This window comes from Chionomys nivalis, chromosome 2, assembly GCF_950005125.1.
Source record: "Chionomys nivalis chromosome 2, mChiNiv1.1, whole genome shotgun sequence".
Taxonomy (NCBI): domain Eukaryota; kingdom Metazoa; phylum Chordata; class Mammalia; order Rodentia; family Cricetidae; genus Chionomys; species Chionomys nivalis.
The window spans coordinates 117,616,928-117,637,162 of NC_080087.1; the positions used below are offsets into that span (position 1 = coordinate 117,616,928).

At 44.9% G+C, this 20,235-nt stretch overlaps 1 protein-coding gene across 1 annotated transcript; it reads right to left on the bottom strand.

Annotated features, from left to right (window-relative positions):
* Positions 1-4,434: 4,434 nt before the first annotated feature.
* Positions 4,435-7,740, bottom strand: Kcne4 (potassium voltage-gated channel subfamily E regulatory subunit 4). The gene is made up of 2 exons (XM_057762476.1): positions 7,564-7,740; positions 4,435-6,942 (listed from the first exon to the last, which is right to left on the bottom strand). Exon 2 carries the CDS (start codon positions 6,914-6,916, stop codon positions 6,404-6,406), a length of 513 nt encoding a protein of 170 aa, XP_057618459.1. The 5' UTR covers positions 6,917-6,942; positions 7,564-7,740; the 3' UTR covers positions 4,435-6,403.
* Positions 7,741-20,235: the final 12,495 nt, after the last annotated feature.

Below are 20,235 nucleotides of genomic sequence, written 5' to 3' on the forward strand. Positions count from 1 at the left end.
CTTCTCTCTCCTTCTGGGACTTTGAGCAGGTCACGTGACTAATGTAGGGCTTGTGTTAGATGACCTGGAAAATGTCCCCAACACTAAGTATCCAGTCATTATGTTTAAACTCGGTGTTAATAAGACATAGGAAGGTAACTTATGATGTACTACCCAAACCCCAGAGCCTCTCCGCTTTTGTAATAACTCAGATCTCTCCAGAAGAGTTGTTGCCTGTGGTTACACTCTTCCAGTCTGTCATGGGCTTCTCCTATGTGTTGTCACATGGAAAATGTGATCTCATGAGTGGTATGCAGGAGAAAGGGTGGTTTTTCAATGACTCTGCTCACAGGTGGCATGCCGTTTCTACTCTTCTGATTATCCAGAAACCCTGGTAGGAAGGGAGGGGGGATAAGAGGAGGGAGGAGAGATGAATCCTCATGTTCTAAGAGGGAAGAAGTGAATGCCGGTAAATTCTCATCATATCTGCACAATGGACATTAGTGATTCCCCATCAGTGAAAAAACTTCATTTTCCCAAATGTTTTAAACAGAGTCCTAACACTGTTTTGAGGGTAGAGTAGATGCTGCCATATTCAATTTACCAGTGAGAAAATGTGTTCAAAGAAGTTGACCAAGATATGCGATGTCACAGAACTCCCTAATGTCTATGGTGGGACTTGATTCTGTGTCTCTTGCTCTCTGCTTTCTAATGGCCAAAAGAATTTTGGGTTTTCCTATCAGAAGACTTACATCTGTCATTCATTAAACTGACAAGCCTTGAATCTTGTCCAATTCACTTTCTATTGCTGTTATAAAACACCATGACAAAAAGCAACTTGAGGGGGGGAAAGTGGTTTATTTTATCTTATAGCTTGTAGTTCATCACCAAGAGAAGAAAGGGCAGAAACTCAAAGCAGGAACCCAGAGGCAGGAACTGATGCAGAAACCATGGAGGGGTGCTGCTTACAAAATTATTCACTGTGACTTGCTCAACTTGCTTTCTTATACCATGCAGGGTCATTAGTCCAGAAGAGACACTCCTTCAGTGACCTGGGCCCTCCTCACATTACCAATTAAGAAAATGCACCATAGGCTTGCCCATAGGTCAATCTGGTGAGGAAAATTTTCTCAATTGAGGTTCTCCTTTCTAAAAGAACTCTAGGGTGTGCCAATTTAACATAAAACAAGCCAGCACAAGCCTCTAATGTGAGATGGCTCAGTTGTTAAAGGCATCTGCCCCAAAGCCTAACAACCTGTATTTGATCCTTGGTACCCATGGGATGGAAGGAGAGAACAATTTCAAAGGTTATCCTCTGACCTATGCATGCTCAAATGCACGCGCGCACACACACACGCACACACACACATGCACACATTGTCACGTATATACTCCCCAACACACATAAAATAGACAAAATGAAAAAAATAAAGACCTAGCTGACAGTCAATCCTTGGGAAGATTGACAAATATAATCAATGTGAAAGTGCCCATCACAGAGCAAAGGGTAATTGACCAGTACATCCATTTCATCCACTTAACTCCATCCCAGTGTGGGCAAGACTGTTCAAAGATACAAACCATGTATCTTTAATACTCTAGGGCCAGAGGCCCTGCCTGTAGAAATTCCCTTTAAGTTTTATGAATTCACCAAAAGCAGAGTTGACTGCATTAGAAGTCATCAATGTAGGAACTATGACCTCCTTGGAGGTCAGGCAGGGGGTGGCATTTTCCCAGTACCTGATATAGTGCCTGGAACTGCAGAGAAGCTCAGAGTGCAGTTCTATTGACTAGACCGAGTGTGTGCACTGCAGCATACTTGCTGAAGGGGCGTCATGGGCTCCACACCATGCACTGTAGGTATGGTCACCTTTGTTTCTTTTGGTTGATGACAAGAAGCGAGAGAGGAAAAGAGGGAAGGAGGGAGAGGAGGAGGAAAGAGGAGACGGGAGAGGAGGAAAGGGGAGGGGGAGGAACAGTGCTAGAAAAGACTGAACAGTGGCTGAAAATCAAGAGGAATTAGGGTGTGGTTGCTAATGGGAAGAATCATTTGATCATATTTCACAGCAAAATTAGAAAATTCCCAGAGAAGAGAGAGCAAGATCTCAGTCTCATGACTGCAAGGAGTGCACAGACAGTGCAAGAAGAGAGGCCTGGATTGTGGAGGAAAAGGGGGAACACAGTCCCTGCCCCCCTTCTTCAACCATGACCTGCAACGGGCAGTCTCAAGCTCATCTCCTGAGGCAAAGGCCGAGCTTCAACTTCAAAAACCAACTAGAATGATCCAGCACCAATGGGCCACAAGCTCCTTCAGTCAAGTGACCTTGGCTGTTTGTTTCCATGGTAACAATGCACATCCCAAACTGTTCCTTCCTGTGTAGGAGAGAGAGAGGGGAAGGCAGGATTTAACACTGGATTTTCTCTCTCCTGACCCTTTTCCTTTGGCAAATTGTCTCCTTCTTCTGAGTATTGCAGTCTCCTGAGAAAAGCATCCCCAGAAGAGGATGTTTCCGTGACCCTATTTGCAGATGCATGCCCGGGACACAGTTTTAAAGGAAGATGGAAGCTGCGTTGACTTTGGTTTCACACGCACTGGGTGTTCCCCAGCCGCTCGCTATTCCTTTCATGACCAGCTCACCAAAGAGCAGGCCCAGCGTGTTATCGACACGTTGAAGGAGAGAAGTCAGAGAGGATGGAGAGCTTCCCCGAAGCTCCAGAGCGCGCAGTAGCCAAGTTAAACTAGAAAGCCAACCCAACAAAGCTGGGCGTCTACCAGCCTCCTCAACACACGGTCCTCCTGAGGCGCTACCCACCGCCTTGCTGCAGCTGCCTGAATGTCTGCCCCAGTCCTAGTCTCTGCCTCCACAGTGTACCCTAGAGTTTTCTTCGGCGCTGAGTCCTGACTTTTGAGTATGGAACTTAAAAAGTAAGTGTGGAGTGCAAAATGCATTATAAGATCAATATTCTGCCTACCACATCTCAGGTTAGAGCGGCGTTTTACAGGAGGATACATGACCTTTCTCCACTTGAACCATAAACTAGCATGTCTTCCCACAAACCCTCCAATCACAACCCCCAAAAGCACCAGACAGTCTGCTTTCCGACCAGGATCCGGAGCCGAAAGCACTCAAGCCTTGACTCAACTTCTGCCCTCCCTGGGAGTTTTGATCCCACGATTCTGTCCTGAACGAAATCGCTTCCTTTGCAGTATTTCAATGTAACTCTGACATACAAAGGTGTAATTAGAACAGCATGGAACCAGCAGGATGGCCCGTTTACCTCATCCTGCGCCATTCACGTGCTTTTGAAATATGTTTCTAATATCTGAGGTGCATGGGGCCAAGTTCCCTTTGCAGTTTTTCACACGCATGAGTAAATCCACACAGACCAAACCCCTTGGGTCTTAGGTTCTGCTTAGAAGTTCTTTTTTTTTTTTTCTTTTAAGGAAAACAAATATTCCATTAAAATGACACAGTGTACTCTGCATATTTTTAGGACAATTAGAGTTTAGAATTCCCTCTTCTTCCGCCCATCATAACAAAATGTTTCCTTAACTATTTCCTCACCAAGGATAAATAGAAACCGAGGTAAAGGTTTTCCTTATCTTTAATTTATTCTTTCCATGCTGCTTGTCAATGATACTGGATGGTGGATTGAGGCCATTGCTGTATTATTCCAGAAGGATCCAGGCTCCTGTGCTCCATCGCCAGATCAATCCTTCTTGGGCAATTATTTGCAAACCTATCGGAACATTTATTTGAAATAGAAAAGACAAAAAAAACTCACGAGAAACAGACACACATAGAGTTAAGGAGATTTTTTTTTCTCCCTTGTCTCTTTGGTTTGAAACTGGGTCATAGGGTTTGGTCCTTTTTCCTCAGCACTCCTGGCTGTGAAAATGAACTAAGAAAGGAGACGTTGCCCAGGCTGGCTATGGCTCAGCCTGCGAGACAGAGACACCACAAGACTAAGAGGGAGAGACCTAGAAACCACTCTCAGCGGGGAGGAGTCTGAAACAGACCCCAGCTGTGGACTTTGCGTTTGATTGCGTTCATAAGTCTGTTCATATGGCAACACCCTGCCCGTTAAGCCCGGACTGCTGGGGCCACACATGCGGATGACGTTTGCCAAGTCAGGGTACAAATCAAATGTTTTCTTGCAACCAAATTTGGAGAGACATCTTAGCAGCACTTGCCAAGCCGCTCACATGCAAGTCTAAAAGCTCCCAGGTCTTTGCAGAAGGTGATGTAAGACCATCCTTGGCTCGTTTTCCAAACCATGCAAAGTGGATCAAACGATAAAAATGATCCTACGTACTCACCGTGTGGCCAAAGACATGCTTTGTGGGAGCCTGACCCTGGAGGCGAGCAGAATCCAGTGATGCCTTGCATTAGCATAAAAACTAGAAATTTATATGTCCATTGAAGGAGCAAAGAAATACAACTTCTCGGGGAAAATGTGTTTATTTAAATTAAAAAGTATTGTGAAAATTACAAACCATTAAATACAAAAGAGAATTGTCTACAACTCAATGTATGAGAAGGAAGTATATACATCACTTTGTAATAGGCGCAGACAGACTTGCACCAAACCGGGATTAAGCAATGGAAAATGTGACAACGCACATGTCTGTCGCAGTAAAGTTTCAGAATTCAAGTGATTCCAGGCAAGAGGCCAAACTTAACTTGGCTTCTTTCAACTTAAAGAGCCCCCTTTGGAGTTGATCCACATTCTGAATCTTAAAGTGAACAGAGGGCCCCTTTCCCCCTCCGATGCAAATTACCTCTACCTCTGTGTCAAAAACTGATTGAAAAACCAGCTCCTATACTGTTAGTCCGTCACAGGGACAGTGGTAACTGCTTTGTCTCCAACCCAGAGAGAGCTAGGATAAATAAAAATTAAAAAGGTTTTTCATTGGAGTCAAACGTGGCATTTGGGTGTTTTTTTTTTTCCTGCTTCCTTTTGAAGGTCTTCGGTGGGCAAAAGACCTTCTGCAAGTTCTGCACCACAGGACGACATGGAGCACTGGCAAGTGGCCCTGTGAACCTCCCTCCGTTTAGCCTTCTCTTTCCCTCAGCTGGGAACTTTAACATCCTCTCTTCTACAGAACTCTGCAGAGGAAACTGTTCTGTCTGCCTCTTCGGTCCCGTCCTGGGAAAGCTACAGTAAGGATGGCGGCTGATCAGCCCCAAATTCCCCAGTTACACTATCTAGTCTCCGACTGCGCCTTTAAGTCAACACATCCTTCTCCAGACTAAGCGGCCAAAGGGAAAATACTTGGTCCAAACTTCCTCACACCAGGCTTTGGAGGATTTATCACACAGTACAAAGTCTAAAGATGTCCTCCCAGCCCCCTGGGGTTGCACAGCCTCAGGAGCCTCATGAAGGCAATGAACCCTATGATGACAAGCCCAGGACCACACAGTAAACGAGCGTCAGAGCTCAGTTCAGGAAACACAGTGTTTGGACCTCAGCTCTGTGCAATCTCTCCTGAGTATGCACTTCTAGGTCTCAGCTACGTGACAAAACCCCACATTGTGAGGCCCACACATGTCCTCTCTGGCTTCGGAAAACTCAGCTGGGAAAAAGAGCGATAGCAGAACTATCGATGCTTTTGCCTCGTATAACCCTACCATTACCCAGTCTGTGAAGGTCAGGAGTGCCACCCTGAACAGCTATCCTGAATGCGGGCTTGATTCTGAGGAAGCTCCCTGACAAAGAAAGCCATGCTCACCTGCAATGCTGTACAGTCACAAGTCAGAGTTCAAGCTCACAGGTGAGACAAAAAGCTCAAAATAGGTCATAGCTTATACCCTCCGCTAATGCGGACATATGTACACATTGCTTTCTCTCCTTGCATTGTGCAAACAAGCTGGGTTCTACCTCCAGCTTTCTCCATATCGCAAATTGCCCATCAAGTATTCCCCTTCATAATCCAAAAGACCTCCCAAAGAAATGTGTAACTCTGTGATCAAGTGCCACAGGCACACAATAAAGATACTTACAGCCAATTAGATCTAGAAGAACAAAGCTCTAGGCAAATTAACAAATTAAAAGTAGTCCTTCAGCCTGCCCTGGGCAGTTGTCAGCCCTGGGCACAGACAGATGCTGCAGAAGTTGCCCAGGGCATCCAGTGAAAATAACAACACATTATCCAGCCAGATGCTGAACAGGGACCCCAACTCCCAGACCCCAGAGTAAATGGTCATGCTGTGTGTCTCCGGGACTTTTTCAGTGGTGGGTCCGAACCACAGGAACCTTGAGGACTCCAGATGAGCCTTGTCTCTCCCTCCCCCATTTTGGGGGCTTGCCCACAGTCTGCTCAAAGGGACAGCTGCAGAGCAAAAGTGAAACCAGGCACTTGGTAAATATCTCTCCTCGGTCAAGCGTGGCTCATGGAGCCACCTCCAGGGTCCTGAGGGTGCTAGGAATTCTGATGGATGTTTTCTGAAGACCCTTCACTGCTTTCATTGAGAGGCGTCTCAGAGGTCTCCTCCAGCTCATCGTCAGCCCCTTCCTCCTGGATAGTGAGGTGCACATCTGGAGAGGAGGACTCAGAGCTCACACTGTCCCCTTCCATTGAGCAGAGGGTGCAGGACAGCGCAGGCGCCACGCTCTCTTGCAGCATATTCAGCATCACGGGCACCTGCGACGACCTCAGGCCGGACATCATGGGCAGCGGCTTCATAGCCTCCCCCCACAGCCTCTCCTCGTCTTTGTACAGCAGCAAGAGGCTGGACTTCTTCTCCCGCCTCTTGGATTTCATGTAGCCCAGCATGATTCCGATCAAGAAAATGCCATAGAAGGACATAACGACCAGGATATAGAAGTATTCATTGCCATTGCCACTGCTGTTACTAGGCATACGGGACTCGAGGGGATTGCTGGAGGCTGCAGCGCTGGGGTGTGTGCTGTTCAGAGACTCCATCCTCAGCATTGAAACACCGCTGACACAGTGGGGATCTAAGGAGAAAGTTGCAAGTTAGACCTTCCTCATGGATTCACAGGACAGGCAGAAGGCAAGCACACGGCTCCTGAAGTTGCAATAGATCGAAGAAGTCATCAAGAACAGGAATGAAAGAAATAGCAGAACAGAGGGCATCCTGTCAAACAGTAACAGGGGTTAGCGCTGAAGGCTTGGAGCAACTAAGAAAACAAGGGAGGAAATGGAAGAAGAGAGAAAAACTTTCACCAGATAGATAGTTAATAAATAAATAGATGATAGATAGATAGATAGATAGATAGATAGATAGATAGATAGATAGATAGAGATGATAGATGATATATAGATAGATGATAGCCTTTATTTGCATTTTGGAAAATAACCGTGCATTAGTTCTGAACTTTAAATACTACATACTGTATAGGAATTCATAGAAAAATATTATCTTAACATTTGAAAGGCATGCTTTAACTGGCAAGGCAAAAGCAAACTTTGCATCTTCTTTCAAAAGCTTCCGTTTTCTCAAATCCAAAGTTAAGATTCCTTAGAAGAACAAAAAAAAATCAAGAAAATTTTCTCTATTAATAGTTAAAACTATTTCTTTTGCGTGTCTCCGAAGAGAAGGAGGCTTCCTCACTTACCAAAGGCTGACAGTGCGTCCCAAGTGTGGAACACGGCTGAACTCGAGGAGGCTCTCCTTCTGTGTCAGGCTCCGCGCTCTGACAGCCCCGCTGCTGTCCTAGGGATATATAGTCAAGAAATGCATTGTCACGTGTTCCGGGAGGAAAATTTACAACAGAGGTTGACCGTGGCGGAGCCAGCAGTGAACTCAAAGCACTGCACTTCAACTCTCTGAACTTTGCAGCTGGGATGAGAAGGGCGGGGGGAGGAGAAGCTGCTTGCTCCTCCCGCCTCGGCTCAGAACAAGAAGCTTCAGGTGGCCAGAACTATGTGCAAAAGAGGAAAAAGAGTGTACTGTTTGAAATGTTACCCCAACGCTGACTGCCACTAAGGAGGAGGAGTTTATGTTTCATTTCCCTTGCAGGAAGTAACCATTATGTCATCTATAGGTTTTCACAGGAAATCCAACCCTGTCATTAGAATCAAAGACAGTTGGCAGCAAGTGCAGAATTCATAGTGAAGGGATAATGGCTTCCATTTTAAATTCTTCTACTAACTGATAAACCCTTCCTTATCCTCTGCCTCGGACTGGTGTGGTAAAATTGTTGGCTAGTGAGGGACGGGACTGTTCAGCAAGCAGAGTTCTAAGAACCCTATTTTAAGTTCTTTTCCTCCGAACCACTCTAAAAAGACAAGGCTGGCTAGCGTAGGTTAGCCCTTTAAAAGCACAGAGATTCTACCTGCCTCACACCAAGCTCACAAATACATTCTCTCTAGTCTCTTTGGGAATCTCCCAGATTCTACCCAGCGATCGGTGGACATCTGTAATCCAGTGGTTGAGAGGCTGAAGCAAGGGAACCATGATTCCATGTCAGCCTGGGCTACAAAGATAAACCCCGCTGGAAAACAAAAGTCTTCCAGGTTCTCTTTTTAGGGATCTGTGTGAGGTGGAAAAGTGGCGGTGAGAGCCATTAAGAGTCCCATAAGGCCAGGCCTCTGAAGCAACCATGCATCGCCGTGTATTTCAGGCTGGTCATGAGAGAAGCAGGTATTCTCTCAGTGAGCCACCAAGCGAGGTTCAAGTTCTAAATACCTAGGTGGGCGCCTTGTGAGTGACATGGGAAGAGTCACCAAGGACTTGGTCGCCAAGTCACTTGCTCCCTGAGATGTTACTCTAAAAGGTTGTCACTCTAAATCCAAGCAAACTGACAGTAACCTGGCCTTCACCTCCAGAAGCTTCCAATCTAGGAGCTGCAGTGGGACTGGCCTGCAAGCCAGCCCTAAACAAAGCATCATGGATGGGTTTCCTCTCACTGAGCTGAAGCTGAGGAGAAACACGGAAACCTTCCTCTGACTGTGTAGCGCACATATGGCCCTTGTGCCAGACACTGTCATTGTGAGTCTGGCTTTGTGACAGGCATCCTGAGAAAAGAGTTGAGCCAAGAGTCCATGGTCCTAGACTACTCACCTGATGCTTTGTCCTGTGGTCACCCCAAAACTCCCCAGCTGGCGCTGAGGTCTTCCCTGCTGCTGATCCTGACACCAAGGTCATTCATGCAATGACATTTTGCTCATATCAGTACAGTGTGATATGTACTCTGCCCATTCAAAACTCCTCAGCTACATGACCGACCTGGCCTTTTCCACCCATCCTCCACATAAGGGCTGTCAGATGTCCATCGCTATGTGCCCGTGGTGGCGTATCTGAAGGTCAGAGTAGGAAAGACCCATGAGACGCATTCCTGTTGGCACTTGCTGTAGTATTATTGCTCATGGACCTCGGGATGGATGAGACTAGTCATCACTGGGGGGGAGGCGGGAGTTGCCAGGCACTGCAAACTGGACAAGACAAGGTAGGAAAATGTGTCACCAGGTTTAAGGAGCTGGAGCTACACAGCCAGGTGTGGGGAAGACAAGCAGAGGCTGAGGAGCCAACAAAATTAATCCCAGGCCTGAGTCTACAGCCCCAAGGCACTAAAGCCAGGACAGGTCCTGGCTTCTGGAACAAATACAGAAAGAAGGCCAAAGGACTAAGAAACTACAAACAGAGGGAGGGTTGAATCCAGGGCAGGGATTGTCACAGACGTTGGGGATTCTAAGAAAGACCCATGAACCCACAGACTGCCTGTTGGTGACCCTGTGACCTCTGAAGCTCCCTAACTCTGCAGGGGTCTTTCGAGGAAACAATTCAACTGAGCACTGTCCTCGGGCAGAGATGATTGCTTAATTTATGTGGTTTGCTGTCACGGTTGGGTGCCCCCCCCCCCATTACCAAAGCTTCTTCTGGTTGCTTCCTGGTGTACAGACGGTCTCTCTCCCAACTTTCCATTGCTGCTCTTCCTTTCTAACCTGCCCTACCCTCAGACTGAAACTCAAGATTTGGGCTTGCAAGCTCCTACCCTGTCTCAGAAGTCAATGTGCGAAGTGACTGAAGAAGACAGCTGGATGTCAGCCGCTGGCCTAGCCATATTCTCACAGTGGTGAGCACACTTACACACACATGTGCAGCACACAGACACATACATACACATACACACCATGACTCATCCTTCCCCTCTTAAAATGAAATTAGCTGGAAATATATCGTTGTTTAAATTTATAAAACAACTACAAAGATTGTAGAAAAATTGAGATGAATTCTTGAGAATGTTGGTTTAAGGACCCAAGTTTGGTTTCCAGCACTCAAGTCAGGCAGCTCCCACCCATCTGTGACTCCCACTTGGAAGAATCTGACACCTTCTTCGGGGCTGTGAGGGCACCAACACAGAGACATACAAAAATACACATAACTAAGAAGTATGAATAAATAAATCTTTTAAAAATAATCAATTAATTGTATATTTCCAGGTCTGTTTCTCAACTCTTTCAATAAAATTGCTTTAAATTGGCATTTTAAATAAGTGTGAGATGTGCTACAGCCAAAACCCAGCAGGATTAATCCCTAGCACTCAGACAAGATCAGGCACGTGCAGGGTGGTACAGCCATAGACTAGTCCTTGCCCTCAGAAAGCAGAGGCAGGTGCACCTTGTTTGAGGCCAGCCTGATCTATACAGTGTGTTCTGGGCTAGCTAGAGCTACATGGTAATACCATGTCTTTAAAAAAAAAAAGTTATTTACCTAGGTGTCTATTTTTTTTTTTTACCAAACTCACATCAAACCTGTGAAACATTACAACCAGCCAGGCGGTGGTGGCGCACGCCTTTAATCCCAGCACTCGGGAGGCAGAGGCAGGCGGATCTGTGAGTTTGAGGCCAGCCTGGTCTAGGAGAGCTAGTTCCAGGTCAGGAACCAAAAAGCTACCGAGAAACCCTGTCTCGAAAATCAAAAAAAAAAAAAAAAAAAAGAAAGAAAGAAAGAAATATTATAACCATTTCATTTAAAAAAAAAAAAGAAATTAAAAGGCCAAAGACTAAGCAATTTTCCCCAAGTCGTGCCACTAGTGATAACACCAGGAGAGAGAGAGAGAGAGAGAGAGAGAGAGAGAGAGAGAGAGAGAGAGAGAGAGAGAGAGAGAGAGAAAGAGAGAGAGAGAATGTGTGTGTGTGTACTTTTCTGTATGGGTCCGTGAACGTACATATGTGCTTATGCATGCGGAGACTAGAGGACCGTGCTATGCATCTTCCTCAGCTGTTCTCCACTTTATTCTTTAAGATAATTTCTTTTAATTAACCTTGACCTAATTGATTTAGCTAGATTGGCTAGCCAGTGAATGAGGTCCAGAGATGTTTTCTGGTCTCTACCGCCCCAGGTCTGAAATTCCAGATGTGTGCCGTGGTGTCCAGGATTTTACATGAATGTCGAGACTCGAACTCAAGTTCCCATGCTTGAGTGCCAGGCACTTTCTCAACTGAACCCTCTCTGCCTGTAGATTCAGGGTTTGAACACAGGTCTGAGGAACTCCAAAGCATGCTTGCTTCTGTTCTCCTTTGTCTCACTGAAAGGAAACTAAAATGTAATTCAGAGATAATAGGAAATGAAAGTTTGGTATTTATCCAGTTTCTCTGGGGTTTTTATAAGTCTTAAAAATACATATATAGATGACCAAATACTCAAAGGTAAGAATGAACATTCCATTACAAATTGTTTTTTTTTACTGAAGTTCATGGTATTCTCAACATTAGAAGCTGTGCTTCCTTAGAATATTCCAGAAAGAATACGTAGGTGAAAGGGCAATACCTTTGTCCTATATCCATGTGACCCCCCCAAATACAGCCGTTTCCCTTTAGCCTACATGTACAGCTTGTCTGTGGTCTCATGTTTTGATATAGTGTGTTGTTTTCTTTCTCTCTCTCTCCCCCCTGACTCATCCCGGCACACACTTTCTCTAGAGTTTTCCGTATTGGAGTACTTTCATTTCCTGATGACGTCATTTTCACCAGATGACCCAAGAGTCCCTGGCCGCACATCTCTGGAATTATGTTAACAGCTTCTGTGACTAAACAAAGTCCATGCTGGGATAGCAGCAGAACCATGAATCTCATCGGATTAAACACAGAGAGCGGAGATCTGACCCAGCTCTTTTTCATCTACGCTACGTGACTGGCTCGGTTGCCTCATTTTTCTGTTTTCGTTTTTAGCCACCCGCAAGCATGTCAAGAGGCAGGCATGTCAAGGAAAGGATCGTTAATTGTGCCAAGATACTCAGCAGTGTCCCATCACCCACCAGGCTCTCCCACTCACTCCTGAGCAGGCTGGGCTGCAGGTCTGGCAGAGCTGCACAGAACAAACCCCCTGTGCCCACCACTGTTTTTGCTCTTCCAGAAACCCATTCTGAGAAGCCGTGTCTGGGAATGCTCGTGGTGGGTCACCCCTGAGTCACCCTCCCTGAATGCAGAGTTTTCATCATTCCTAGTACTTGAAATAAGAAAGGAATAGGGCTGGATATCTACCAGGTATGTAGTACAACCTCTGGGTCCTCCCTATAACACCAGCTATGCTATGATCAGGACATCTTAGACATCATCCAGAGATGGTTGGGAGGAAAGAACCCACAACTCATGACAGTCAAGATTAATGCTGTTATTAGTTAACATTTACTACTTAATTTTCAAACTTTTTGCCTGGTATTTATTTAACAAACATTTGGATAACACCTACAATGTACCAGGAATTGCTCTAAGCACTTCTTAGATGTTAGCCTACTTAAGCCTCATAAAAACCCTATAAGGTGGTGCTAGAAAGATGGCTCAGCAGTTAAGAGAACTGACTGTTCTCAGGGAAGACTCGAGCTCAGTTCCCAGAATCTACATCAGGAGACTCACAACTACCCATTCCTCGAGCTGCAGGGGATCTAATACCTCTCCCAACCTCCTTAAACATTTGCACTCGTGTACACGTGTTCACATGCACATGCAAACACGCACACAATTGAAAATAAATAAAACAAATCTTCAAATTAAAAACTTTAAGATGTGTTAAATTAACTTTCCCTGAGAAGGTGTGAACAAACAGTTGCTCTACCCAGACAGATGCCAATGCCAGGCTAAAGCAGAACCGCACCAAAGCCCAAGCTGGAGAGAGCAATGAGTTTCTTGGGCTTCCTTATAGAGTGTAACCAAGGGGTTCCGTGAGTGTGGGTAAACCCAAAACAGCTGTAGCACTGCAGAATCCTACACCCTGAAAGCAAGGAAGCTTCAGTAACCCCCTGTCTCCACTCCCTAACAATGTCAACTGGGAATCCAACCCGAGTCTTCTGGAAGAGCAACCAGTGCTCTTAAATCATTGAGTCATTGAGTCATCTTTCCAGTCTGATAAGAGTTGACTAGAAAAGTTATGGGCTCTGCCCCAGATTTCTTCACAGAGTAAGGAAATGGTGGCTCTAGAGAACAAATCTGAAGAGTGGTGGGACCCAAAGCCAAGGCTTCTGGGACACCTTGTAGGACCTGCTTCTTCGTCCTAACCATCATGTGTGCTTAGCTTAGAGCAGTACCAAACACATATCATGTATGCCCTACCATCATTAGAAACATCAGAGGAAGGCACAAAAAGACAGACAGTGCATGGAAACTCCATGTATCATCTAACTTACATTTAAATTTGAGGACCAAAAATTATTGTTCGCTCTTCTTTCCCAACACCTAAGATGGCACCTGGTGTGACCCTAAGATATGTGTTACCTGAGTAACAAGAAGAGTGTGCTAGAGGCTCTTCTCAAACTTTATTTGATTTTTGCAAGAGGCTAATGAAGACAATGGTGGTATTTTTTCGTAAGTGCCAATGATGAAGCCTAAAGGGTAACGTGTCCTGACACACAGCAAGAGGCAGTGGAACTGGGAGAATACGTCCCACCTCCTACCGAAACGGCGCCAGACACATAGTCCCTTTCTGGGACACACAGTGCTCAACGGCTGTTGTCCACTTCCTCTGGCCCCGCTAATGAAGAGGTCAGGCTGGAAAAGGGATATTGATGAAAAGCGTCACGAATTCCAGCTGAGAGCAGAACTGACACTTGTTTTTGTTCAGTGTTCTAAAGCTTTTAGAAGATTTCTTAAAACCTTTCAAGAATCAAAAAGTTGCACAGGAACCCAAGCAAATCCAAGATCCACTTAGCTCTAATTTTTGCGTGTACCAGAGGTGCCTTGCTCTGGGAAGGGACTCACATGCATTTAAGAGCATTTCACAGCTTGTGTTGGGCTTTTGCAAACTAGACTAAACTAGGGATAGCAGGAAGTGGGGATCTCCCTTCCTCCAGGGATCTGCTTCCTGTGACAGCCAGTTCCCATCACCTTTCTCCATCCGGCTCCTCCAGACACAGCTGGGACTCTAACATGTGGGGCATCCCAAGACAAACAGGCTTTTTTCCTTCTCTTTTGAAGAGTCTCTCTCTCTCCTCTCTTCTCTCTCTCTCTCTCTCTCTCTCTCTCTCTCTCTCACACACACACACATACATATGCACATATAGATACACACAAATACACATATACATACCCATATATATATATATATATACACATGCACACACATGTAACTACATACACCAATACACATATACATACATACACATACATACACACACTCACACACAGAGACACACAGAGAAATACACACATTCATACACATGCACACACACATATATATATATACACATGCACACAGGTAAATACATATACCAATACATATATACATACATACACATGCATACACACACTCTCACACACAGAGAAACACAGAGAAATACACACATCCATACACATGCACACACGTATTTATACACATGCACACAGGTAAATACATACACAAATACACATACATACACACACTCTCACACATACATCCACACAGAGAAATACATCCATCCGTACACATGCACACACACACAGGTGTACACATATTAAGCAAGTGGTGAGTCACTGACCTGTACCGCTAGTCGCAAGAGTGTCTGTCTCTCTGCAGTTGAGTTTTCAGAACCAGCCCAGCTAAATAAAAAGAATGAACTCCTCCTCAAGGAAGCGCACCATGAAAAATGATGCAGTCTGCCTTTACCTGGCAGGCCACCCTGGTACCTGCTCATGCCCGAGGTGGATCTTCAGGCAAGAAACAATTGCGAAAAGCCACGTGTACAAGGAACAACAGAGGGCATGGGTACCAGAAATGATGGCTGTAGTTAGGGTCATGTCAAGAATGTGAAATAATTCTTGGAAGCACACGTGCAGAAAAATGACATCAGAAAAATGCTGGCGCAGGCCAGGCACAAGTGTGAGCAGAGATGAATACGCCCTTTTCTGTTGGGGTCTCCTGCAGACTGAGGAAGATGCGGGCAGAGCCGTGACCAGTCATAACTCAGAGCTAAGTGTCTCAGGGTTAGTATTCCCCAAATTTTCCCATCATGCTCCTTCCTTGCACCATGTCTCATTGTGCATGATGACAGTATTTGTGTGATGTGTATCTGTTTTTCCACTGAGTGACAGATTCACTTATTCAAATAAATACATCTGTCCTACAACCCAAGCCAATAGACAGCTTACAAATTCAAAAGGTCAGCACAGCACAAAGGAGATGGCAAAAAGAGTAAGTGAAAAGCAGAATAACACAGGCTTGGGGCTTTTTCGGATCCTAACTTCATGGCTGAACAATCAGCTCTGGCTTCCTCTTTGAACTGGGAAAGTCATATTGTCTACAATGAGTCACACTCTAAGTCTGTACTATAGGCCTGTGTCTGCTCGGTGCAGGGTCACATGGAACTCCCCAGGCCTCAGGGATAGCCTAACATGGCAGTCGCCAGGCTCAGGCTGCGTGACTAACAGCCCAGAGGAAGCCTGGGTGTTTAAGAAAACTTCTGGGAAAGAAGAGAGAGGGAGAGAGAGAGAGGGAGAGAAAGAGAGAGATCAAGAAAAGTATATGTGAGGCTTGCACATGACTAATATCCCTAAGCTCAGAAGTTGAAGACTGAAGGGTCAGAAATTCAAGGTCATTCGGAGCTACATATCAAGTTTAAGGCTGGGCCAGGTACACAAAAGACTGCATTTAAAAAAAAAAAAAAGCCAGTGATTATTAATTTAGACGCGAGAGAAAATTTTACCTCATTGGCAAACCAGAAAAAAGTGCGATTGGATGGTCCAAGCCTAGGTGTGGGAGCATAAGCATCTCCATGGTGACAAGGGACAGTACAGTGTCCTGTACTGCATGCCGGGACCCTTTCCACACCCTGCCACTTGCCAGTACTGAGCAGTGTACTTGGTGGTTTGCCGTCAGTCATGTTATCTGTGCTTGACTGAAACTGGCAGTCATGGAATGATGCGTGAGCACTTGGTGCCGCGTCCAGTGCCTTTATTCTTTATTAGCTAGAAGTACAAGTGCTTATCCGCACAATATACCTAAGGTGCTTGGCATTTTCAAAATGAGATCTAGTCTTTACATGAGTAAATTTTCCATTACAAACGATAAAAAGCAGTAGGTTTTTTTTATTTGACTCATAATACTATGCTAGCATCCTTTCTACCTCACTCCAGCATCCTTTCATCGTTCCAAGGAGACTGGCAAGATGGCTCAGCAGTGAAGAGAGCTTTCTGATTGTCCAGAAGACCAGACCTCTATACCCAGCACCCACGTCAGATGCTCACAAGCACCTGTAACTCTGGCCCTGGGACATCCAATGTCCTCTTCTGGCCTCTGAGGAAACCAGCACTGATGTGCAAATATCTACACACACACATACACACATAATTTAAAAGAAATAAATTAGATAAATCTTGGAGGGCTGGCTCAGCAGTTAAGAGTAGCTACTACTCTTGCTAAGAACCCAAGTTCAATTCCCAGAACCCCCATCACCTTTAGCTCCATCTCCAGGGAATATGACACCCCCTTCTGGTCTCCAGAGGCACATGAAATCACATATGTTCATATACTCACTGAGACACATACACATTAAAAATAAAAAATAAATCTTGAGCGATAGATCTGTACCTATGGGGTTCCTCGTGACTGGCTTCCTTCACTTTGAAAAATGTCTTCAAGATTCAGCTGCTTTAAAAAAAATCTATCATAGTGCATTAGAATCTCATTTGGTTTAGATACACTGTCTTAGCCTATTCATACTTCCATGGCAAAATTCCATAGACTGTAATTTCTAAAGAATAGACATTCATTTGACACTTCCAGATGCTGAAAGTTTAAGATAAGAGCATCAAAGGACTAAATGTCTGGTGACATTCTATTTCTATTTCCAGGAAGGTTTCTCCTCCTCCTCCTCCTCCTCCTCCTCCTCCTCCTCCTCTTCCTCCTCCTCCTCCTCTTCCTCCTCTTCCTCCTCCTCCTCCTTCTATGGCTCCTCCTCCCCCTTCTTCCTATTCCTCTTCTTCCTCTCCCTCTTTTCCTTCTTCTTTTCTTCTAGTCATTATCGTCATGGTCACTGGCCACTACTGCTTCACAACCTGGAGGCAGAGGGAAAAATGGAGCAGAGGGCCCTGCCTACTTCCCTCCCGCCTAGAGCACCACCTTTTCACACAGTTGTGTAGGGATTACGTCTCATGTTTAGAGACAGACGTTCACAGCTCAGCACCACCCTTCACTTCCCACTTATATTGACATTCAGGACCTAGGTCAGTCTTGAGCAGACACACATATTCATGCATTACATGGCTTTCTGGATCCCCAGCAACCTGTCAACGTTTTCAAAGTCCCAGTAAATGTCCCATTCTTCAGTTTTCTCTTTTAAGCTGTCTTTCTTCTCTTTTTTACAAACCTAATAGTTGCCCTTCCCCAAACTATCCACTGTTCCAGACAACCACAGAGTCAATCAATTTCCTTTGGTTATTTCCAACAAACATCCCTGGGTGCAGAGTTTTTCTCACAGGGCAAGATGCGAATTAAGTTAACAAAGATAACCTTGTAAATGGGGTTGTGATTGTTTTAATCATCAACTTGACACAACCTAGGATCACCTAGAAAGAGTCTCAATGGGTGATTGTCTACACTGGGTTTACTTAGGGACATGCCTCTGAAAGATTGTTAAGTTAATTGGGATGAGAAGATCCAGTTCACTATGGGCGGTACCATGCCATAGGCAAGAGCTCCTGAACTACATGAGTGGAGAAATCGAGCTAAGCCAGTGCGCATGCATTCATTTCTTCCTTCTCTTGAATATGGATGTATGACTATTTGAAGTTCCTGCCTTGACTTTCCCACAATGACAGACTAGATCATGAAACTGTAAGCTAAAATAAGCCCTCTTATCCCCATACACTGTTTTTTGTCAGGATAATTTCTATTATCGCAATAATAGAAATTGAACCAGGATAAAAGTCTTCCAAGAAGTAGCCATAATGGCAATCCTTTGGGAATGGGTCCTTATCAGAACTCTGGTCCCATCCTGCTCCCCCTGGTTAGCTTCCTGATGTGTAGTAACTTCTTGATAAATACCTGTGGCTACTGTTATTGCTGCAGTCATTATCTTGTTCCTCTCAATATTAAAAAAAAAGACAATTTATTTTTCCATCTGATGGATGAAGAAAGGGAGTCAAAAAGGTTAAGGAATTTTCAAGAGTTATGTAAGTAGCTTTGGCGGTGTTGCTATAAAGAAATAGTGAGATGAAAGCCAAGCCTATGCTGTTGCATGCCACCAACCAGTCATCAAAAGAGCCAAGACCTAGAAGCAGGTTGAACAAAAGCTAAGTTCCATGATGTCTGTGCTCATTATGACCCCCAAGGACTGAGGTCTCCCTCGGCACTTCCCTGTTTTCCATCTGTTCAGAAGATAAGGAAGATAAAACAATCTATGCACACAAGTAGTTTAAAGGAAGTCCCAGAGAACAGGGAAAGCACAAATGGAGAAGTGACTCCCAAGTGTACCAGTGACTGGAGAGAAAATGTGTCCTTCTCTCCATCTTGTATGTTTAAAAATTTATTTTACTCATTTGTGTGTAGAGGTGAGTAGGTGGGTGAATGTTACCTAAAGCCACGGATGGGCAAGCCAGAAGAGAGAATTAAACCCTTAGAGCCAAAGTTACAAGCAATTTTAAGCCAGGCAATGTGTACACTGTAAATGGAACTTCTATTAATCTCCCCTTGCTGCTACTTTGCACTTCATTTACCAGGTCAGACTGCACTTTCCTCCTTGACATTACTTTTAGGACACAGAAGATCACTTTCTACCTACCAACTGTAAGCAGAGACTGCTCATTTGTTTCCCGGCCACCCAGACCCAAATAATCACACAGAAACTATATTAATTACAACACTGGCCAATAGCTTGGGTATCTTTCTAGCTAGCTCTTTCATTGTAAATTAACCCCTTTCTATTTATTAATCTTGTATTGTCATGAGACTGTAGCCTACTGGAAAGGCTTTCCAGCATCTTTCTCCTTCAGAAGCTATGTGCCGTTTCCTTGACTCCACCTCCACTCTGTCCACTCTCTATCTCTCTCTCTCTTTCAGTCTGGCGATATTCTACACTTCCACAGACCAAAGCAGCTTTATTCATTAACCAATAAGAATAAAACATATACAGAAGGGCATCCCCCATCAACCAGCCACTACTCTATGTCCTGTGAAATGGTCCATATGTTTGGATGAGAATACCTCTTTTCCAGTTAAATGGTAACTGTCTTTCCCAGAGATGGGAAAGGATTCATGTATCCTGCAGCTTTTAAGACTAAAGGGGAGGGGAAAACTTGGGAGGGCAAATGTAGGGACTAGGGTCTAAATTCCTGAGTCACTGTTTTCCTTATCCATACCAGAGTCATGGCCAAACTCTCACAAAAATGACTGGGGATAGATAAGGCCTCCAATGGAAATCAGTAGAGAGCATTGCCCTTCTGAGTTTCAACTCGAGTTGTGAGGGCAGTACCACCATGAGCCAAAGACAGAAGACACTTTGTGCAGTTCCCACTTCCGTTCCTCATCAGCATCTTATCCAGCCCCTAGTAAGAAGAGGTGCTACAAGAGCTTGCTCACTAAACCACTCACTCAGTCAGAACCAACTATTCCTCTCCTAGTAGAGCCAGGGGGTATGGCATCCTTACACTCATCTTGAGGTTGATTTGGGCACAAGAACACTTCAATATAGATGTAGGAAGGGAGGAAGAAGACCAGAGGAAATATGAAAGTCTGTAACCATTGTAAACAGGGAAGCTAAAGGGGTGTCTCTTTTGGGAAAAAATAGGATGTTCCCTTTGGGTCAATGTGCCCTGCAATGTGCTGCTGGAATTCACCCCACCTTGCTCAAGCAGTTCTGAAAGAGCCATGTGGCCCTGAG